This window comes from Cetorhinus maximus, chromosome 17, assembly GCF_964194155.1.
Source record: "Cetorhinus maximus chromosome 17, sCetMax3.hap1.1, whole genome shotgun sequence".
Taxonomy (NCBI): Eukaryota; Metazoa; Chordata; class Chondrichthyes; order Lamniformes; family Cetorhinidae; genus Cetorhinus; species Cetorhinus maximus.
Genome location: NC_135895.1, coordinates 17,702,450 through 17,727,075, shown reverse-complemented (window position 1 = coordinate 17,727,075; position 24,626 = coordinate 17,702,450). Strand labels below are relative to the sequence as shown.

The following is a 24,626-nucleotide window of genomic DNA, read 5'->3' as shown; positions in this document are numbered from 1 at the left end:
TAATTGCAGTAGAGGCAGGAAGGCAACAAGGTCTCCAATTGCCACCATCCCGCCCAATTAAATTCAACCCCGCCAGCAAACTCGCCAAGGGGGAGGGTATTGAATTCCACCCATATTGTCTCCACCTGGTGTTTTGACTGCTTTAAGAGAATCTGTTTTTTCCTTAACCATTTTCATTGTTTTCTGCATAATACCCAACTCCTCTTCCACTATTGTCCTTTGAAATCTGATTCACACAAATCCCTGATTTGCTACTCCGTAGGGATAACCCAGTTCAGTGTATGATATTTCTTATATGTCTTAATTCTCGGATTTCAGCTTCCAACATAGTTTTATATTGAGTAATGCTGCCTTCTATCCTTGTGAAATGATTTACTGTGACTTTTTCTTTTTCTACAGTGTAGCAGTGGTTTTGTTATTTTGGTTCTTCTTTAAAAATTTGAATTTAGAATTTTTACAACCTTCCTCCTTGCCAGGCTGTTGAATTGGCACACCTAGCAAGAGAACTGAAATGGACCCTTCTATCCCTAGACTAGGATGAATAGGAGTCAAACAAAGCTTGGCTCACACCTGCATTCAAGTGACCCTTGCTGGAAAGTTTAATTTAGGACAGTCAGCTGGATGTGATCTGCCCACAGCCAAAAGATGTGCTGACATTAATTTGCATACATTGCCCGAATATCCTTGTTCGACTTATTGTTACCATCAGTGCTGTCATCCTCCAGTATGCGTCGCCACCTTCACAAAAAGAGATGACAAAAAGATTGTTTTAAAAAACCTTGAGCCTTTTGTCATTTAAAATTCAATGTTTATGTAATTGACTTAAATCAGCCACAAGACGAGTTAAGGTGAAATCTCCTTTCCTTGCAACGTACTGAAAATTCTAATTATCTTCCCTTAAAGACATCTGGGAGCTTGTGCCAAAATTGGGAGAGCTGACTCACAGACTAGTCAAGCAACAGCCTGACATAGTCATACTCACGGAATCATACCTTACAGATCATGTCTCAGGCACCACCATCACCACCCCTGTGTATGTCCTGTCCCACCAGCAGGACAGACCCAGCAGAGGTGGCAGCACAGTGGTATACAGTTGAGAGGGAGTTGCCCTGGGAGTCCTTAACATTGACTCCGGACCCCATGAAGTCTCATGGCATCGGATCAAACATGGGCAAGGAATCCTCCTGCTGATTACCACATACCGCCCTCCCCCTCAGTTAATGAATCGGTACTCTTCTGTGTTGAACACCATTTGGAGGAAGTACTGAGGGTGACAAGGGTGCAGAATGAACATCACCAAGAGTGGCTCGGAAGCCCCAACTCAGATCGAGCTGGCTGAGTCCTAAAGGACATAGCTGATAGATTGGGTATGTGGCAGGTGGCGAGGGAAAAGCATACTTGACCTCGTCTTCACCAACCTGCCTGCTGCAGATGCATCTCTCCATGACAGTATCCATAGGAGTGACCACCACACAGTTGTTGTGGAGATGAAGTCCCGTCTTCACATTGAGGATACCCTCCATCGTGTTGTGTGGCACTATGACCTTACTAAATGGGATAAATTTCAAACAGATCCAGCAACTCAAGACTGGGCATCCATGTGCCGTGAAGCATCAGTAGCAGCAGAATTGTATGCAACCACAATCTGTAACCTCATGGCCTGAAATATCCCTCAATCTACCATTACCACCAAGCCAGGGTATCAACTCTGGTTCACTGAAGAGTGCAGTAGGGCATGTTAGGAGCAGCACCAAACATACCTAAAAATGAGGTGTTAACCTGGTGAAGCTATGACACAGGACTACTTGCATGCTAAGCAGCATAAGCAGCAAGTGATAGCCAGAGCTAAGCGATTCCACAACCAACGGATCAGATCTAAGTTCTGCAGTCCTGCCACATCCAGTCGTGAATGGTGGTGGACAATTAAACAACTCACTGGAGGAGGAGGCTCCACAAATATCCCCATCCTCAATGATGGGGGAGCCCAGCACATCAGTCCAAAAGATAAGGCTGAAACATTCGTAACAATCCTTAGCTAGAAGTGCCATGTGGATGATCCTTCTCGGTCTCCTCCGGAGGTCCCCAGCATCACGGATTCCAGTCTTCAGCCAATTCGATTCATTCCATATGATATCAAGAAACGGTTGAAGGTACTGGATACTGCATAGGCTATGGTCCCTGAAAATATTCCGGCAATAGTACTGAAGACTTGTGCTCCAGAACTTGCCACATCTCTAGCCAAGTTGTTTCAGTACAGCTACAACACTGGCATCTACCCGGCAATGTGGAAAATTGCCCAGTATGTCCTGTACACAAAAAGCAGGACAAATCCAACCCAACCTATTACTGCCCATCAATTTACTCTTGATCATCAGTAAAATGATGGAAAAGGTCATCACCAATGCTATCAGGCAGCACTTGCTTAGCAATAACCCGCTCACTGACTCTCAGTTTGTGTTCCGCCAGGGTCACTCAGCTTCTGACCTCATTACACCCTTGGTTCAAACATGGACAAAAGAGCTGAACTCCAAAGGTGAGGTGAGAGTGACTGCCCTTGACATCAAGGCAGCTTTTGACCACATGTGGCATCAAGGAATCCTAGCATAACTGGAGTCAAATGGAATCTGGGGAAAACTCTCCACTGGTTGGAATCATACCTAGCACAAAGGAAGATGGTTGTGGTTGTTGGAGGTCAAACAGCTCAGTTCCATGACATCACTGCAGGAGTTCCTCAGGGTAGTGCCCCAGACCCAGCCATCTTCAGCTGCTTCATCAATGACCTTCCTTTCATCGTAAGGTCAGAAGTGGCGATGTGCAATCATCAGTGAACAATGTTCAGCACCATTCATGACTCCTCAGATATTGAAGCAGCCCATGTCCAAATGCAGCATGACCTGGACAATATCCAGTCTTGGGCTGATGAGTGGCAAGTAATATTTGTGCCACACAAGTGCCAGGTAATGATCATCTCCAACAAAGAGAATCTAACCATTACCCCATGACATTCAATGGCATTACCATCACTGAATCCTCCACTATCAACACCCTGGGGTTCACCATTAACCAGAAACTGAACTAGACTAGCCATATAAATACTATGGCTACAAGAGCAGGTCAGAGGGTATGAATCATACGACGAGTAACTTGCCTCCTGACTCCTCAAAGCCTGTCCACCATCTACAAGGCACAAGTCAGGAGTGTGGTGGAATACTCTCCACTTTCCTGGATGAGTGCAGCTCCAGCAACACTCAAGCTTGTCACCATCCAGGACAAAACAGCCTGCTTGATTGGCACCCCAGTCCCAAACATTCACTTCCTCCACCACCGACCCACCATGGAAGTAGTGTGTAACACCTACAAGATGCACTGCAGAAACTCACCCAAGGCTCCTTAGGCAGCACCATTGAAAACCCACGGCCACTACCATCCAGGACAAGGTCAGCAGATACATGGGAACACCACCTCCTGGAAGTTCCCCTCCAAGCCATTCACCATCATGAGTTGGAAATATATAACCATTCCTTCATTGTTGTTGTGTCAAAATCCTGGAACTCCCTCCCTAACAGCACTGTGGGTGTACCTACACCATGTGGAATGCAGCGGTTCAAGGCGGCAGCTCACCACCACCTTCTCAAGGGCAATTAGGGATGGGCAATAAATGCTGGCCTAGGCAGAGACGCCCACATCCTGTAAATGAATTAACAAAAACTTAAACAAACTTCCTACATGAATGCACAGAAATATGACAAACTGGAAAAGCAGTATTCTTCGTTGGTGGGCTGTTTACAGAAAATAACCAGATGAATATCCTGGTTGATTCAGATGTTCAGTATAAGCAATGTTCCATAGACCAGCACGACATGCAGCTTGTTTGTCATGGTGTTTTGATGATGAACATCTGTCCTGTAAAATGTTTTACCCTTGTAAGCTAATGCAACAGTGCATCCTCTGAAACTTCCCATCCCTAACGGATTTGATTTGCTGCATGACCATCATCTTATGCAGATGGAAGGATGCCGACAATGTAAGTTAATGATAACTTCAATTTTCTTTCTCTCTCTTCCAATTAACCAGTACAAAGGCAGGCTAAACAGATGTAAATTACAAAATACCTGTATGTCTGTTGGTCACTTTTTTGTAAGAATTTTTTGCAGAGAATTAGAAATTATAGCACAGGAGGAATCTATGGGCTGTATTTTCGTGGAATCGGGTCACCCCTAGAGGCCTTTAAAAATGGCAGGTGGGATGCGGATGCAGAAATCTCACCTTCATTTCTGGCAGGTCCCATTTTTGCCCCAGTGGAGAAGGGGGATGGGCGTGGATCACATAGGCAGGAAACCCAAACTCAGCAGAGCTATTTCAAATTAATGCTGTGTTTGAGCAAACCCCTTTACGCTGTTTGAAGGGCCTTAGCCTGCAAGATGAGAGTCATAAATTGATGAAGCACACATGAATATTCTTGACGAGTGGAAACGGTCTGTTTAAGTGTCATGATCTCAAATTATTTAAATCCCCAGGTCTTTTAATCATGAAAAAAAGGCCATGGCTGTCATGTACAGAAAAAAAGCAGACACAATGCTGGAATGCATTGATTTATATGAAATCTGATGTAGCTTAGAAAAAAAAAATTACCATCTGTTCCTTCAGTTTCAATAGACAGCATTGTTGACATTTCCCAAGGGCTCTTATTACAGCAAACCATATTATGAATGCTTGACTGAGTTTCAAAAGCTCAAAAAGCACAACTCAATGGGAGAGGCTGGATTCATATTTGATTGACGTGGCATGAGGGTACAAGGTGATATGGCCCCTGAGCTCTGCCCGTAGTGGATACAGGGTGAGTGGCTTTGGAGGTGGCATAGTATGAGGTGGTGTGAGGATATGAGGTGACATGGAGGAGGCATGGGACAGTGTGAGGTGGCATGGGAATAAGTGGGTGAGGGCTAGAGGGTCTAAGAATCTTTTATAAAACTGTGCCGAAATCTCAGAGAACTGAGATGGTACACTAACCAGCCCGCCTCAGCACTCGCCCGCCTCTGGCTGCCTCTGAATTGCCTGTGGAGCAGGCTAGTCTCGATCAGGCCCTACCCCGGAGCAAAGACAGGTCTGCCGAGTCAGGAAATTTCCTGACTTGAGCTTTCCGCCTCCATAGCGAAAATCCATCCCCACATGTGTGTACGAGTGTTAGTTCTTCAAATGACACCATCTACACTAAGCCTATTTCTGTAATCTTTGTATTCTACTTTTCAAATACTTATCCAATTACTTTTTAATAATGTAGTTCTTCCTCAATAGCTAGTTGTGGTAAAGCATTTCATGTTATAACAGCTCTTTACATGCAAACCTTTCTTCTAATTTCTCCCTTTGTTGTCCTTGTGGTAATCATGGAACTGTGTGTTTTGTTACCCAATTCTCAACCAGTGGAAAGTATTTTAATGATTTATACTCTCAGGCTCTGTCATAATCGTTAATGTTTTAAATGTCTCTCCTGACCATCTCTGTTCCCGTGGCTATCGCCCTATCCCATGAATATGCATCTTTACATTGAACTGCATCTGCTGCTTATCTGCCACTCAACAAACCACTCTATGCCCTTTTGGAAGTCTCCTGCATTCTTTCTTTGCCATTCCCTTATTTCAAAGTTACTACGCTTTTTTTTCCGAGCAACCTTCAGAGATTCATGTCACACATCCACCTTTTCCAACAAACTGTATTTTTGCATAGAATTAAAGGATTTTATTTTGTGGGTAATATATTGCATAAGACCTCTCATCTGCCCCAATCTTTTGACAAAAAAATGCTTCCCCCCCCCAAAAATCTCATTTTACCCATTACCATGAAACCTTTTGTCATTTAATCTCTCCTGCCCTATTACCAACCTTTCCTTTTGTTCTTCCTCTTTCCTCACCCCCTTTCACTTGCTCAAAACCTATTACCTTTCTATCTTTCCTCAATTCTGAAGGGTCTTTATCAACCTGAAATGCTAACTGTTTCTCTCCACAGATGCTGCATGACCTGCTGTGTATTTCCAGCAACTTCTGTTTTATTTCAGATATCCAACATCTGCAGTATTTTAAAAGCAACAACTGCAGATGCTGGGAATCCAAAACAAAAACAAAAATACCTGGAAAAACTCAGCAGGTCTGACAGCATCTGCGGAGAGGAACACAGTTAATGTTTCGAGTCCGTATGACTCTTCAACAGAACTAAGGAAAAATAGAAGAGGTGAAATATAAGCTTGTTTAAGGGGGGGGTGGGACAGGTACAGTTGGATAGAGGGCCAGTGATAGGTGGAGATAACCAAAAGATGTCATAGACAAAAGGACAAAGAGGTGTTGAAGGTGGTGATATTATCTAAGGAATGTGATAATAGGTGACATTAAGGGTAGAAAGCAGGACGAGCAAGGTACAGATAGCCCTAGTGGGGGTGGAGTGGGGGGAAGGGATCGAAATAGGCTAAAAGATAGAGATAAAACAATGGAGTGAAATACATTTTAAAATAATGGAAATAGGTGGGAAAAGAAAAATCTATATAAATTATTGGAAAAAAGAGGGATCGGAAAGGGTTTGGGGATGGAAGAGAGAGTTCATGATCTAAAATTGTTGAACTCAATATTCAGTCCGGAAGGCTGTAAAGTGCCTAGTCGGAAGATGAGGTGCTGTTCCCCCAGTTTGCGTTGAGCTTCACTGGAACAATGCAGCAGGCCAAGGACGGACATGTGGGCATGAGAGCAGGGTGGAGTGTTGAAATGGCAAGCGACAGGGAGGTCTGGGTCATGCTTGCGGACAGACCGAAGGTGTTCTGCAAAGCGGTCACCCAGTCTGCATTTGGTCTCTCCAATGTAGAGGAAACCGCATTGGGAGCAGCGAATGCAATAGACTAAATTGAGGGAAGTGCAAGTGAAAAGCTGCTTCACTTGAAAGGATTGTTTGGGCCCTTGGACTGTGAGGAGAGGGGAAGTAAAGGGGCAGGTGTTGCACCTTCTGTGGTTGCATGGGAAGGTGCCGTGAGAGGGGGTTGAGGTGTAGGGGGTGATGGAAGAGTGGACCAGGGTGTCTCGGAGGGAACGATCCCTGCAGAATTCCACCAGAGTGGGGTGAAGGGAAGATGTGTTTGGTGGTGGCATCATGCTGGAGTTGGCGGAAATGACGGAGGATGGTCCTTCACTGAGTATCTGCAGTATTTTCTTTTGTATCTTCTCATGTCACTGTACTCTGTGTTTTATTCATCAGTTTTAGTACACCTCCATTTGCTTTAGTACACCTCCATTTGCTGATTTAGTTCATTTCCACTGCTTAAGATATCAGTTGCATTCTAGAGAGATGGCAGCATAATTTAATATCATTATTTCTTTCCAAAGGCTTGAAAACAATTTCAGTCTTTACTGCACAAAGTGAAAATGACCCAGACACTCATGTTGAATCATAGAAATTTATAACACAGAAGGAAATCATTCGATCCATCTTGTCTATGCCAGTTGAGAAAGAACTTTCTAGCCTAATCCCACATTACAGCTCTTGGTCCATAGCCCTGTAGGGTACAAAACTTTTTAAGTGTAAGTCCAAGCATTTCATAAGTATGATTAGGGTTTCTGCTTCTACCACCCTTCCACCCTTTCAAGCAGTGAGTTCCAGAAATCCACCACCCTCTGGGTGTAAACATTTCTTCAAGTTCTCTTTAATCCTCTATCTACTTATTGACCTCCTCTGCTAAGGCAAATAATTCCTTCCTATCCATTCTATCTAATTTTGTACACCACAATTAAATCACCTCTCATCCTCCTCTGTTCTAAAGGATAAATCCCCAGCCTACCTAAACTTTGCTCATGGCTAAAATTCTTTAGTTATTCCACATCATCTTTAGGTACTCCTACAGTATTTGCTCTCTAAAAACATGCAATATGATTGTTAAACATCTCAACTATTCTCTCACTCTCAAATAAATTTCTAAGTGCTTCTACCTCTTCTAATATGCTGATAAGAATCTTTGCTATTTCTGTTGACTGCCATTATATTCATACTCCATCTCATCATTCCTAATTTTTTTTCTTTCCTTCCATACATTTTGACCCGTAGTTTGCAGGAATAACATTGAGGCAACCAGCGCACACTGTTATTATGGATTAAATCAGACAGCAACTTCTGGCATCTGCATGTGCACAATAAAACACAGAAATCGGAAGTTGCTGTCCCAGTTTCTTGCTCCCTGACACGCTTTGTTACACCGGTACCTCTCCGAAGACTCAGCATTGAAATGCACAATATGAAGTTGTGATGCTTACCCGCCTACTAAAAATGGCCAAAAAAAAATTGGGCATGTTCACTCAAATATAAGTGAATTTTAACAGTGTGGTTAAGTCTTTATTACTGCCAAACAGTTTCTCTGGCATTGAAAATTAACTTCTACAAATGTAGATTCTCATTCCTTCAGATTTTAATCATTGCTAAAACATTTGTACTTTTTATCTCTCTTAATCTCAACTTTGATTTCCTTTTTATACATCATTTTACATTGAATTAAATATTGAGATGCTGCATGCCTCAATAAAGATTCTTCAGTCTGATTGGTTGGTGGGATACATTGTAGCTTGCCCCTTCACACAGGTCCCAGATCCTCTGTCTAATACGATGTGCTGTATCAAACACTTAATGACCATAAGTTGTCACTCGAAAGCCCTCAAAGAGTCTGTGAGCAGCTGTAAAAGAAATGAATGATGAGCGCAGTTTTTCATCACTGACCACAAAATCCAGGCCGATATATTAATGTTCCTCATTTTGTTATGCATTATACTCGCGATATTTATCACAGCATAAGTTTCATCAGAACTTATCCTTAACACAAGCACTTGAAGCTCCTGCAACCATATCTAGGTGTCAAGATTGGCTTTCCTTATGCTTTTCACATTACTCTTTTACTACCTTGATTATTTTGGATTTCATTGCCTAGGATAAGGTGGGATTAAATCTCTAACATAAATCTTAGTAACATTTTCCATATACTGTCACTATCAAACCACTAGCCTGTTTTTAGCTTATTATGAAAACTACGCTGCCAGTCTTCTTTCAATTCACGTGTAGAAGCTAGAGCAATTCTGGGAAAAGTGGATACAATTAATTGATGTGGAGAAGTGGTCAATTGCTCAGTTGATGTGGTGCAATTGAAGTACACAATTAGTAATGTTTTTACTGTAGCACGATAACTACCAAAATGTATTTTAAAAAGTCAATTGGTTATCTCATATGCTTTTAATTGAGACCTAAGAATATATGCTGTTGAGTTACTTAACATGGCAATTATAAACTAAAATGAAGTGACCTCAAAAGTCATCATTGTACTTGGTTCGTAAATAGCATGCAATCACTGTGACCATGCAGGATGAAGTATGGAGCGTTTTCCTACCAAATGATTGACTGTAAATGATTGTGTATATATGCAAGCTGGCATTGTGACAGATAATTTAGCATCAGGGTTATATCCCAGTTAGCTTGCCTCTGAAGGAGTGAATGTACTTGATTTTTGGAAGGCATACTTGGAATCATTTTGAAAAAAACTAATATGATTAATGAATGTGGATTTTGGAGCAGGAGCACATGCCTTACTAATTATTGGACCTTTTCCAAGGTTGTGATCAGATTAGCAGCTGGCAGTGGGACAGCAGGAGGTTACCCTCTGGATCAAAATCTAGTTAAAACCTTTGTTAACAACAAGAGTGGAAAGTAGCTTGCCATCTTTGTTCCAAAGCAGGTTTGACACTGATCATCCATGGTTGTCACCTGACCCTTCAAAAATTAAAATAAATAATCTTATGAATAAAATTAATTCTGCTTCTCTCCTGATGGCCCAGTGGCTGAATTCAGTGAGCAACATGCTGGAAAGGACCATGGCTAAAGCCAAGTTATGTGACATGTACTGCCTCAATGGTAGGAACTCTACATTTGACTTCATTAACCCTGGGTTAGGTAAGTGGAAAGTGACTGTTGCTGCAAGTGAAGATAGACCAGCGTCAGCTATGACAGTACTTGGATAAATAATCATTGTTTTGACCTGTAACAGAATTGTTTGTCTTTTTTCATAGCTCCAAGTAATTCTTCATTTGGGAAGAATTTGACTTATCGATAGTTTTTTTGAAGTGAGATCATCGAAATTTAAATTTCTTCAAAATTTCAGAGTGAGATTGAGTTTTTCAGAATTTGAAAAGGTTTCTTGGAAAGTTTATTGAGAACCCTTATTTTACAAGTGGAAAATTATTTTCATTGCCAGGTATCCCTTTCCATTTGTGTCTCGAATTCTATTCTTCATAGGGTCATTCTTTTTAAAATAATCTAAAGGATGGAAACTCTAGCATTCCTACTGTGCATTAAAACATCTGGGATGTCAATGTGCTTTATTGTTATTCAGTAGGGGAGTATCCTTAAGATCACAGTCACTGGCTGCTAATAGTAAAATTGCTTTGGACCAAGTTGGCTGAATTTTGAAGGATGCAGCTACCAGACTCTGTGGTTCAGCTCAATCTTTCTAGACGTGTTCTTTTTTTATATTCGTTTATGGGATGTGGGTGTCGCTGGCCAGGCCAGCATTTATTACCCTTCCCTAATTCAGAGGGCATTTAAGAGTCAACCATATTGCTGTGGGTCTGGAGTCACCTTAGTGAACCAGATGGGTTTTTACAACAATCGACAAAGGTTTCATGGTCAGCATTAGACTTTTAATTCCAGATTTTTATTGAATTCAAATTCCACCATCTGCCATTTGAACCCGGGTCCCCAGACCATTACCCTGGGTCTCTGGATTACTAGTCCAGCGACAATACCACTATGCCATCACCTCCTCTCCTTCTCCTACATATTGGCCAGAATTTTTCGCTTAGCATGTGGGCATGCGCCCGACATGTTCGAGCGTAAAATGACACGCGATGACGTCGAGCGAGCAACCCGACTTCATCGGACACTCGTGATATTTCGGCCAGCAGGCGCTGCGGGAGTTGGCAGTGCGCCCGCCGACAATTAAACGGCCTATTAAGACCCTTAATCAATTAATTGAGTACAATTTTTCGCTGCCTGTCCAACAGAGTGACATGAGGAGACGTTTCCATTATTTTTCATTTCTTGATTTTGAGTGCTGAAAATCTTCAGCTCCCTGAGGCAGCTCTGTGCCTCAGGGAGCTTTTACTGCGCGCACTCGTGCGAATGCGTGAACTTCAGCGCTCGCACTCCTCCCGCCCCAAGTAATCAAAGGAGAATTACATAGGGAACAGACCACAAAAGGATGAACAAAATAAATTCACAGGAGATGATAGAGAATGGTAGAGTTACTGAAAAGATAAAAGCAAAATATTGCAGATGCTGGAAATTTGAAACAAAGGCAGAAAATGCTGGAAAAACTCAGCAGACCCAGCAGCATCTGTGGAGAGAGAACAGTTAACGTTTCGAGTCCATATGACCCTCTTTCAGAGCTGAAGAGAAGTGGAAATGTGATTAAATTTATACTGCTTAGGCGGGTGGGGCAGGTGGAGCTGGATAGATGGCCAGTGACAGGTGGGGATATAGGCGGAATTGACAAAAGATGCCTTGAACTGAAGAACAAAGGGAGTGTTGATGGTAGTAGTTAGTGCTAAGAAAGGTGCTAGTAGTGGCATAAAGGTAAGAAGGCAGAATGTGATTCTAGCAAGGGTAGCATTGTGTGAAAGAACAACATGGAACAAGTAGTAGATGGCCCTGTGGGGGATGTGGTGGTGGGGAGAACAGGATAGAAAATGGGATAAAAAACGGGATAAAATCATGGATAAATAAATAAAAATAAGTGGATAACTAAATAAAAATAAGTTGATAAAAAATTAAAATGAATATTGAAAAAAGGGGGTGAGAATGGAGGAGAGAGTTCATGCTCTGAAGTTGTTGAACTCAATGTTAAGACCAGAAGGCTGTAAGGTGCCTATTCGGAAGATGAGGTGCTGTTCCTCCAGTTTGTGTTGGACTTCACTGGAACATTGCAGCAGGCCAAGGACGGACATGTGAGCATGAGAGCAGGGTGGTGTGTTGAAATGGCTGCTCCCAACGTGGTCTTCTCTACAGCGGGGAGAGCAAACGCAGACTGGGTGACCACTTTGCGGAACATCTTCAGTCTGTCCGCAAGCATGACCCAGACCTCCCTGTCGCTTGCCATTTCAACACCCCATCCTGCTCTCATGCCCACATGTCCGTCCTTGGCCCTCTGCAATTTTCCAGTGAAGCCCAACGCAAACTGGAGGAACAACATCTGATCTTCCAATTAGGCACCTTACAGCGTCCTGAACTTAACATTGAGTTCAACAACTTCAGGCCATGAACTCTTTCCTCCATCCTCACCCTGTTTTTAATCCCTTTTTTCTACATTCGTTTTAATTTTTTATCCACTTATTTTTATTTTTATTCATTTATCTGTGGTTTTATCCCCTCTTTTATCACATTTTCTATCCTTTTATTCCCAACACCGCCCCCTCCCCCCACCCCACCCCCCACAGTGCCATCTGTTACTTGTTCCACGTTGTTGTTTCACACAATGCTACCCCTGCTATAATCACATTCTGCTTTCTTTATGCCACTATTAGCACCTTTTTAGCACTAACCTGTACCATCAACACTCCCTTTGTTCTTCAGTTCAAGGCTTCTTTGTCAATCCCTCCTTTGCCCCCACCTATCGCTGGCCTTCTATCCAGATCCACATGTCCCATCCCCTTAAACAGTATAAATCTCATCACATTTACACTTCTCTTCAGCTTTGACGAAGGGCCTTACGGACTTGAAACGTTAACTCTGTTTCTCTCTCCACAGATGCTGCTAGACCTGCTGAGTTTTTCCAGCATTTTCTGTTTTTGTTACTGAATAGATATTTTGCCTCAGTTTTCTTTGATGTGCGCACCGAAGAGGAAATGTCAACAGTAGAAGATGTCAGGAGGGATAGTGTAACAGTCAAGATAGAAAGAAAAAAGTTAACAAACTGGCCAAATGTAAGGAGGAGCTCTGAAGAGGAGTCATATGGACTTGAAACGCTAACTCAGTTTCTCTCTCCACAGCTGCTTCCAGACCTGCTGAGTTTTTCCAGCATTTTCCGTTATTATTATTATGTAAGGAGGACAATGCCTTAGAAGATAGATTGCACCTCTGGATACTGAAAGAAACTGCAGACAAGATAGCAGAAACACTAGTCTATATAGTAAAGAGGTAGTTCATGTTGGTCATAAGAATAAAGCAACCATTTATGTTCCGTGGAAGGTAAAAAATTAAATAGGATAGAAGAGCAAAAAGATCTTGGAATGCAAATACACAAATGGCTAAAAGTAGCAATCCAAGTTTGGTAAGACCATAAAGAGTGCAAAATATTGGGGTTCAATTCTAGAGGAGTAGAATCCAAAAGGAAGATCATTTTAAATTTATGTAGAATTTTGGTTAGACCATACTGGCCATAATGTACACAGATCTGTTCTCCATACTACAAAAAGGATAATGAAGCACCTGCAAAAATACAGAAAGTATTTACAAGAATGTCACCAGATTTGAGAATGCACAGCTCTCAGGAAAGTCTGAGCAGGTTGGTCTCTTTTTGTCTAAGAAAAGACTAAGAGGGGATGGAATAAATGTCTTCAAAATTATAAAGAGGCTTGATATGGAGGATGTGGAGAGACAGTTTCCACTTGTTAGTAAGTCCAGAACTGGGGTCGTAACTATAAGATAGCCACTAACAGGTAAAATAAAACATTTAAGAGGATTTTCTTTACACGGAATTATGAGAATTTGGAACTCCCTGTCACGTGGAGCGGCTGAAGTTCAGCATTGACACATATAAGGGCAGGCTTAATGGATACATGACAGAGCAAGGATTGAGGGATTTGGGGACAGGGTGAGAAGAGGCACCTAGAGTTGAGAAGGTTTGTTTTGGGTATAAACACTAGCATTGACCCAAGTGGGCCAAATGGCATTTTTGTGCTTTAGATGCTATGTAATTCTATGTTGCTTAGATTTTCTTATATGTGGAATGCACTTTGTAGCAAAAATAATTTGCTCTCCTTTTCAATAAAGCAAACTGTCACAGAGTTGCTTTATCAAGGGATTGAAATGGCTTTTGAGCAGGGGTTTGGAAGGAGAGTTTTGGAAGGTGACTGAAGATGCAGTGAAAGAATAGGTTTTATGGAAGCTTTTGAAAATGGAACGAGATGTGCTAAGAGAATGCTTGGGAAGAGAGTTACAGAGAGCGGTGGCACAGTGACCTAAGGCAATACCATAAGGATTGAATTCAGGTTATTTTTATTTTTATTTTGTCATATTCCTGTCCATAGTTTGGTTTATGGTAACGTCACCAACTCTGCCTTAAAGTGAACTATTGTGTTGTTATTTTTAGTTTTTAATTCATACCATTTAGAAAATGAAGCCATGTACTGGATGTTATCCTGCAGGGCATGTTTTTTGATGGTAATCAGTTCTTGTCTTGCCTTTTAAAATACTCAGATTTTAACATTACATCTAGTTCTATTGTACCGTGCTAAGCTATTAATTTTCCCCAAGAGACTGATATTGTAAAGCAAATTAACTTGCAGAGAAGCAAACATGCACAGTTACCATAGCAAATTTTGAACTCTGCCTGTTGAGAGAATTTTTCACTAGTTGAGTGCAATAAGTCAGGCTAACCTGCTGCTTTTGGTATTAAGAGTTCTTACTGCTTCATGCTTGTCTGATTGTAATTCAAGGTTATTGTGCCCTTTACAGCTGTTTGCATTGGAACATTGTATTTTCTCCTGTGTTGCATGAGGAAAGATTTAAAATATGCAACCTTGAAAAGCATATTAACTTGTATCTGTACTTCATGTTCTTGTGATAGCATTAGTTTATAACCTTATTAAAAACTTTTTGATTAAATTTCCAGTCTTTCATTGACCTTTCACAGACAGATTTTCATTTAATCAAAAATCAAAGTGCTACCCCACTAAAAGTCATATTCTACAGCTACTGGTGATTTTCTTTAAATTTAAGAGCTGTGTCTTGGTACCTGAAGTGATAAATTAGTAGACTCCCTATGAACCTAATTCCATCAACATTCAAACTTGTCTTTACTGGACAAGTTTGGGCAGTGCATAGCTAAGTTGTTAGAGCGCTTTATCTCAAGGGGAGAATAATTGGCAGGACTGGGCCTGTCCAACAGTAGAACACCTTCTGCTTAAGAAACAGAATTGATGTTTGCAAACAATCGTGCTGGAGAAGGAAATCTGGGAGGAGTGAGTACATGAAAAGGTGGTGAACTGTAAATGCAATTGCTCTTATGTTTTACACTAAAAATTTGGTAAACTAACCGTTATTGGATCCAAAATATGCAGTGGAATTGATAAAACTACTGATTTAAAATATAATTAACATAGAAATGGGAGGAGGCCATCCACCCCTTTAAGCCAGTTCTGCTATTCAGTTCGTGGCTGACCTATACCTGAACTGCATTTGCCTTTATTCCATCTCCCTGGATACCCTTACTTGAGAAAAATCTGTGAATTTGGATGTGAAAATTTCAACTGACCCAGCATCCAAAAACTTTGGGAAGCAGTTTGCAGATTGCCACTTACTCTTTTCTTATGGCAGGCGGATGGTATATGGCAAGCTGCCCACATCCCAGAGGGAAACTTGAGGCAGCTGCCACAACTACTTCTTTGATTTGTACTTATTTTGAGATATGGGCTTTGAATTCAGTGAGAAGGTGGCCACCAAGCCTTATAGATTTTTTTACTAAATTAAATTAAACTTTTATTAATAGAAGAAATGATTTTAAGCACATACATAGATCTCCAAATTACTCTTATGATAACTTCTAAATCCCCTAATTAATCTAAACCCCAGTTACACCTCTGTTAAGGCAATAGTGAGACACATCGATCTTAAAAGACCCAGGCAAAGTAGCACATAAAACCCTGAACAGTCGAATTCAAAGTGAGTTTTTCTCAGCTTCAGTTCCTTGTAGACAGCAGCTTGAGGCTTAGATGCTGGAGGCTCTTCACACTTGTTTTAGATCTTAGAATGCCTTCCCTTGCACATAGCCTTCTCTCCTTTATACATATTTTCTCCTTTGAATGCAAATTCCCATTGTTTCACCATGTCTTTGGACTTAACTCTCTAATAATAAAATCCATCAAAGTACCAATTTTACCAGTAATCTTTGGGAAAAATAAACACACTGTTTCTTAACTTCTCCTGGCTAGGTGAAACATTTCACCCCCCTCTTTTGAAGTTTATTTAAAAATGCATATGTTCCCTTTACATCTGTGTTTACCTACTTAACATTTCAAACCTAGTTTATCTTCTATTACATCAAAGCCTTCAGACCAGCTGCCTTTAATTCAATTAAGTCTCTCTCTCTCTCTCTCTCTCACACACACACACACACACACACACACACACACACCACTATTACTCTACAATAAATTCCAATAACATTATAAAAATTATTATATTCCTGACACCTTTGACCTGAATTTCTCATCCGTTGGGCGCGTGCAATCTACAGGCCCGGAAGCAGATGGGAAATGAGCTTCCGGCCGTGATCGGCCTCTGACAGCGATTTCACACTGGCTGGTCAACTAACGACCAGCCAGTGTGAAACACACGCCAAGAAATGCTTAGCGCTGCCGGGGTGGGGGCGGAAAGAGGGCGGGTGCCGACCTAACTGAGGATGTGGGTGAGCGCTTCTAGTGAGCTCCCTGAAGGCAAACAGCTGCCCCAGGGAGCTACAGACATCCACAGAATAAAGAAAATGACAAAAATGCTGCAAAATATGTCCATGCAGCAACATCAAGCACCTGAAAGCATACCTCATTCAAAAAAAAAAGTCCCCAGAATTTCCCCACGGAGATTTCATCCCGCCTTGGATTGAGGTTTGAGCAAAAATGTGAATGCCGCCTGGGAGAATGGCCCGTACGCCAACCGTAAATGTGGACAGGCCATGTAAAATTGCTATTAACTGCATCGTTAATGGTCTTAATCGCCTGCTTAATTGTCAGCGGGCATGAGTCCAACTGCCGCGCACAGCTGCCGAGTGAAGTATTGTGCGAGTGCACAATGACGTTGGGATGCTCGCCCGATGCCATCTCACGCCATTTCACGTTCGTTCAGGTCGGGTGTGCAAAATTGCTTCCCTTTAATTCTCTACCAATGAAGGGTTAATCCCTTATTTTGAATTCCAATCCATCTCGAGATATAAGTTAAGATTCCATTAACCCTTTTCATTTATTTTTGTAACCTTACATTTACATTTCAATAACCAGAGACTCAATCTTTTAGCCTTACTCACTGTCTCCTACCTCCCAACCAATACTGACCCATGTCACAAGGTTACCTCTTATTCTGTGTGCTCTGACTTTTGATATTTACCTCTTGTTCAAAACCTTACTAAATGACTCTTTGCAAGTCCATATAGAAAATGCCTATAGAACCTTCTCTAAAGAGCATCCTAGTTACTTTCTCAAAGTTCAATTGAATTATCCGGCATGATCTATCATTCACACGTCCATGCTGACTCTCTTAGACCAGCTAATGCTTGTACAGATGCTCACTAACTCTTTCTCTGAAGATAGATTTTGGTAACTTCACTTGATGCCAAGTTGACAGATCTGTAGTTGTCTAGTTTCTTGCGCTCTCCCTTCGTAAATAATAGTGACATGTACAATTTGCCAATCCACTGGAATAATTCCTGAATCTGACTTTTGAAAATTATGGTTAATGCACGGGCAATTTCTTCACCTATTTCTTTTAACACCCTAGGGTGGAAACTGCCAGGTCATGGAGATTTGTCTATGTTAAGTTCCATTATATTCTTCATTTCCATGATTTTTTTAACTTGTATTACATAATTCCACTTATGTTTAGGTTCTGTTACACCATTGGCACTTTGTCCTCTTCCTCCACTATGAAAATAAATGCAAAGTGCTCATTTAACCAGCCTGCTCTTTTCTTACTCTGCATTATAAGATCAGATCAGTGCTCTGCAGTTCTGCCACATCCAGTTGTGAAAGTTGGTGAACAATTAAACAGCTAACTGGAGGAGGAAGCTCCACAAATATCACCATTCTCAATGATAGTGGAGCTCAGCACATCATTGCAAAAGACAAGGCTGAAGCATTTACAACCATGTTCAGCCAGAAGTGCTGAACAGATGATCATCTTGGCTTCCTTCTGATGTTCCAGCATCACAGATGCCAGTCTTCAGCCAATTCAATTCACTCCACATGATCTCAAGAAATGGCTGAAGGCACAGGATACTGCAAAGGCTATGGGCCCTGACAACATTCCAGCAATTGTGCTCCAGAACTAGGCGTGCCTCTAGCCAAGGTGTTCCAGTAATGCTACAACACTGGCATCCAGCACTGTGGAAAATTGTTGTCCACAAAAAACAGGACAAATTGAACCCAGCCAATAACTGCCCCATCAGTTTACTCTTAATTATCAGCAAAGTGATGGAAGGGGTCGTTGACAGTGCTATCAAGTGGCACTTACTCAGTAATAACCTGCTCACTGATGCTTAGTTTGGGTTCTGCAAGGGTCACTCAGCTCCTGACCCCATTATAGCCTTAAAAGAACTGAATTCAAGAGGTTGAGGTGAGAGTGACTGTCCTTGATATCAAGAAAGCATTTGACTGAGTTTGGCATCAAGGAGCCCTAGCAAAGCTAGAATCAATGGGAATTGGGGAAAACTCTTCACTAGTTGGAATCACACCTAGCACAAAGGAAAATGGTTGTTGGAGGTCAATCGTCTCTGTACTGGGACATTACTGCAGGAGTTCTTCAGGTAGTGCCCTAGGCCCAACCATCTTCAGCTGCTTCATTAATGATCTCCTTTCCATCATAAGGTCAGAAGTGGGGATGTTCTGATGATTGCACAATGTTTAGTCCATTTGCGACTCCTCAGACACTGAAGCTCTTCGTGCCCATGTGCAGCAAGACCTGAACAACATTCAGTCTTGGGCTGATAAGAGTCAAATACCATTTGCGCCACACAAGTGCATCTCCCCATGACATTCAGTGGCGTTACAATTGCTGAATCCCCCACTATCAAAATCCTGAGGGTTACCATTGACTAGAAACTGAACTGGATCAGCCATATAAATCCTATGGCTACAAGAGCAGATAGGAAGCTGGCAATTCTGTGGCGAGTAACTCACCTCCTGACTCCCCAAAGCCTGTCCACCATCTTCAAGGCACAAGTCAGATGTGTGATGGGATACTCTCCACTTGCCTGCATGAGTGCAGCTTCAACAACACTCAAGAAGCTCAACACCAGGACAAAGCAGCACTCTTGATTGACCACCTTAAATATTCATTCTTGCCATCACTGACGCACAGTGGCAGCAGTGTGTAACATCTGCAAGATGCATAGGAGCAATTCACCAAGGCTGCTTTGACAGCACCTTCCAAACCCATGACCTCTACCACCTAGAAGGACAAGATCTGCAGACGAATGGGAACAGCATCATCTGCAAGTTCCTTTCCATCCCGACTTGGAAATATATCGCCGTTCTTTCACTGTTGCTAGGTCAAAATCCTGGAACTCCCTCCCTAACAGCACTGTGGGTATACCTACACCACATGGACTACAGCGGTTCAAGGCGGCAGCTCACCACCACCGTCTCAAGGGCATTTAGGGATGGGCAATAAATGCTGGCCTAGCCAGCGCCACCCACATACTGTGAAAGAATAACTTTTAAAAAAAATTATAGTCTTGTCTGCATCTGTCTCTAATGGGCCCACAAGTTTTTGCTGTTAGCTTTGATATTATATCTCTTGCAAATCTTTTTCATATTCCCTTTTTGCACTTATTGATCTCTTTGTATCTTTTGTTCCATTTTATAGCTCTTCCTGTTGGCTGGATTGCCAGGTAATGCGGGAATATTAGAATCAGCTGACTCACAATACTGCAAGAGGAATTTAATATTTGTTTCATTTTTTTAGAAAAATGAGTATTCTAGATGGATTTGGATTGTAAGAAGAAAATTCAGAATCCTCCTTGACCTAAATGCTAGTCACCCTAATGGCTAGCAGAACCATTTGCTGCTAGATCAGCAGTGATTTCCAGTTCTTTGTGGAAACACAATGAATCGGTCACCATGTCAAGGACAATGACAAATCAAAGTACAATTATATTTAATCATGTAAATTTCTTTACTTATTACTTGTGCACAAGGTCATAGCAAAACAATAATCCAGGAAAGGCAAGTCAGCGCATTAATTTCACTCATTTTCAAATTCCCTTTCAACAACACCATAAGGGTGTCATGAGCAGATTCCCCGCTTCATGTACAAACTATAGGTCTTCTAATAGTATTCATTTTGAAACATATTAATTCAATATCAAATAGCTTGCTTACAAGTATATCACCTCTGTCTCTCAGCATATTAAAGACCAGGATCTTATCTTGCTCCTTTTCTCCTGTTATCATAGAATCATAAAATGGTTACTGCACAGAGGTGGCCATTCAGCCTGTCACGTCCTTAGTTAACTTGTGTAGTAAGTAGTTGGGAATGCTTTTCCTCTTCTCTCCCTTTTTAGTAAGCTGTGAGGGCCATCGTGTTGTCTCACTACCAAATCAAATGTAAATACAGATGCATATTTAGCTGTTTAATTCTAGTATTTTTTTGGTGTGAGAAAAGTCAAACAACCAACATAAACTCCTGATGTGAAATCAGATTCCCTGTTCTTTAGTCCTAAAACTCTGTTAAGGGTGTAGTTGAACAGGCTGTTAATGAGCAAGGTGTTGATTAAAATAAATGCCCCTTCCACAATTCTATCAACTTCCGGAAGTAAATTGCATATTTCTTTCATATAAACTAGGTAGCTAGATTCATGATGAAGAATGCAATTTTTCGCTCCCTCTTTCATGTTGTGACTGCATCAAATACATTCAGGTCACAAATGATGCATGCAACATCAAACTCCTCTTCCTACACACTCGTTACTCCAGCAAAATGTACTCATTGTAACATATAGATGAACACTTTAGACTGTAATGAGCGTGACATTACTGACATCAATTCTTGTGATAAAAAGCAGAGTATGAAATTTGCACTGCTTTTGGATTCTTGCCAACTAAAACTGAAACTGCCCAAATATCGTCTAGTTTTCCAGCCATCAGTAAAAAGATACTTAAATTGCCTGGGTAACTTTGACTTCAGACCTAGGACCAGAGGCGTAGGTGTAATCCACAACAATCTACTACTTAGGGCAGTATTTAATTTAGGGACCTGTGTCTCCTCCACCCCATGTTGCCTCCTTTTTGGAAACCTGCTGAATTAAGTGTCTCTCTGGTACTTAAGTGGCCAGTGTCCGACCTTCCTCAGGATAAAGGACCCTGGGGTGGAAATCCCACTGCCCCCTTCCCTCTAGCTGCTGGCCAATCAAAGGCTTGTCAGTACCACTGGGGGACTGGGCAGCAGTGATTGCTGTCAGCAGTGTACCCACCAGAGGCCCAAGATAACCAAGGGACCAGGCCACAGGTGAATGATGGCGGGATGCGAATCACAGGGTGGGTTTTATGGGGCCGAGGGGGTTTGGCAGCAAGGGTAGGGGTTGGCTCTCAGCCTTTCCTTCCCAATGCCAGTTCAGTCACTGAGAGCTGATTGCCCACACTGGGACCTCAATTGGCCACCCATGAGCCTCCCCACCCTGGATTAATCTGGGCAGAGCTGGGAAGGCGGGGTGCCCCCACCCACCACTTTTACGACTAATTAAATGCCCCTGTCACCAAACCCACCTCGGGACGGCATTAAATTTCACCCTCAGTTTCCATTATTTTTGTGGGTATTTTTTGCTTGAAATGCTGTTGTATAAAGTGCAAGTCCTTAGTTTTTAGGATTAGGGATGGGCAATAAATGCTGGACTAGTCAGCGATGTCCACGTCTCATGAACGAATAAAAAAAAATTAAATTATTGTTAGATTTCTGCATAAAAATGTTCAGCTCAAGATGCTAATGCTGCATGTTAGCATATTTTGAGTTAGCAGTAGTTAAAAGCTATCTCATTATTTCTGAATTTATGGCTAAAAGAACCTGAAAGGATTTATATTGTGGATCTTCAAAGTCACAGTAGGTGTTTTAAATGTGATCGTGCATTTTGATAATCTTCTTGTTGGACTAGTCATGCCACGATGACACTGATTCCTTCTGTACAAGCATTGCAAGCAAGATGTGTTGAGTTATACCAGCAGTTTAAACTAGTGGGGAAAGGAGTGGTACAGTTTGCATCAAGCTGTATATCCCATCCATGTGCATGTTGCCAGGATAATTTACTGTTCACAATTAGAAAAAAAATGCAGTTATTTTTGTTAGTGAACTTGTTTTATTGACATTGTCTGCAGGTCCTCTAGTGGGAAGTGACTGTGTGCTGGGTCCAGTAGGTGAATCCCATCCAGTCAAAACTTTGCTGGAGAGCTTTACTGTGTCATCAGGCTGTGCAAGTGGAGGAACGACAGGTCTCCCTCAAGAGGTGCACATTATCAATTTGAAAAGTACTGGGACAGACCACAACCACCACGACAAAGCAAAAAATACCGGAGTAGACATCAACCATCATGATGAGGTAAATTAAATTATTGACAGAATTACTGAAGGAAAAGTGAAAAATGTCTGAAGTAGCACTCCAAATAGATTAGAGTGAAAGTTCTGCCCCAGTTTCTGTTTATATAACAAATGTATTATAAAGGATGTGGTTACCAGTAACATAATTTTTAGTGTGCTTATGTTAGATGTCGGATAAGCTTTCTCAGCTTAACTGCTGCTGAAATCCTCATTCTCCCACTGAACTTGACTATCCCATTTTCTACTCTACATAAACCTGGCTCATCCAAAACTCTGCTCCCTACACCATAACTTGCACTAAATCCCATTCACCCATCACCCCTCGCTACTTTAGCTTCCAGTCCAGCAATGTCCTGATTTTTAAAATGCTCACCTTGTTTTCAAATCGCTCTGTAACTTTGCGCCTCTCAAACTATGTGTCCTCCTCCAGCCATACGACCTTCTAAGGTGTCTGTATTCCTCTATTTCTGGCGTCTTGCACATCCCCAACTTCAGTTGCTGTACCAATGGCAGCTATTCCTTCAGATTTTAAGCTCTGAATTCCCTTCCTAAGCTTTTGTGCCTCTTGCTCTCTTTCCTCCCTATAAGGCGCTCCTTAAAATATACCTTTTCAACTAAGCTTTTGGTCATTTGTCCTAATATTTCCTTCTATGTTTTTGTGTCAAATTTTGTTTGATAACACTCCTATGAAATGCCTTGGGATGTTTAATTACCCTGTATGGTCAAGGAGCTACTTAAATGAAAGCTGTCTTTGGACATTTTAATAATGGGTGATAATGTGCTGTGATAGGTCACTTAATGGCATCTGCTGTTGGTTAGATTTGCCCATGCATGTTTAGATATTTAAAATTTGTGAGTGGAAAATTGCCTTAAAATGCCAGGTTATAACAATGCAGTGAGGGAAGCCAGCACCTTGGATCTGAGTGAACAGACAAGCAACTATGTATCTCCTCAACCAATCAGATTGAAAGATTGTGAAATTAACAGTTCTAGAACAGAGAAGGAAGTGTGATTGAATTAATTTAATGTCCAATCAGGCACAGAAATATAGCCAAAGAAAGGGAAAGAAAGAAAAACTGAATGCTGGAAGCATTCTGCAGCTCAGACGGCATATGTGGAGAGAGAAACAGAATTAACATTTGAGGTCTGTGATCTTGCTTCAGAGCATGGAAAGAAAAATTGGATTAATTGAAAGAGAGACAGAAAAGAAAAGCTTTTAAAAAATTAAAGCTTGACAGCTTGGAAATTAAAACCTGAAGGAATGTTACTCCACACTTGTAAAAACTGTAATGACTATTAAATTACCTTTTTATGAGCACTAGTTTTTTTATAATCACCATGTTTACAATGTCAACCAAGTCAAGAAAGCTAAACATTTTATACAGTTATATTTCCATAATTGATATCAAATAATCATTGGACCCAACCTACTGTTCAGCATGACACTATTTACACAATTCTAAAAGGATTTAGACTAAACTCAAACATGCAGAAAAAGAAGTTAGAGGGTTAGGATTTTGTCTTATTTAATCTGTAATGTTAAATGGTGCAAGTTACTCCTGTAAGTAGCCTGAGAATCTTGTGTTTAACGATGTGCCTGAACTGCTTGATATCCAACGATACAATAGCGTAACATTGGGCTGTAAAAAAAGTGTTTCCATATCACCTGAACTGCACAGTGATTTCATGCATCTCTGTTTTCAAAGGAAGATCAAGAAAACACAATAATATGAGGCGGGTACAACTTTATTTTACATATAGAGCAACAGTTCTAACCAGGCTCACTTAATTTCTTGTTCCAACCACTTCCAAACCCCACCCCGAGTTTCTCACCATGACTCTCTCCTTTCCTCACTCAGCCTCTGAACTGAGCAATTCCTCATCCTCTGTGATTTTCATCTCTATCTTATTCCACCTTGCTCTTTCTCTTAGACCGGATACCCTTAATCTCTCCCTCCAATTGATTTCACCTACCCTTATTTTTCAGCCATCTCTTCTGTTCACATCCCTTCAGCCTTACTCCCAACAAAATGTGCGAGGCGCTCACA

General features: G+C 41.4%; 1 protein-coding gene across 3 annotated transcripts in view; it reads left to right on the top strand.

Annotated features, from left to right (window-relative positions):
- tgfbr3 (transforming growth factor, beta receptor III) overlaps positions 1–24,626 on the top strand; it is a 229,428-nt gene that overhangs the window by 43,660 nt on the left and 161,142 nt on the right. For all 3 annotated transcript variants that reach the window (XM_078560778.1, XM_078560776.1, XM_078560777.1), the window contains exon 3: positions 22,359–22,579. In XM_078560778.1, the coding sequence (XP_078416904.1) occupies positions 22,359–22,579 (221 nt within the window). The remainder of the gene's footprint in view (positions 1–22,358; positions 22,580–24,626) is intronic.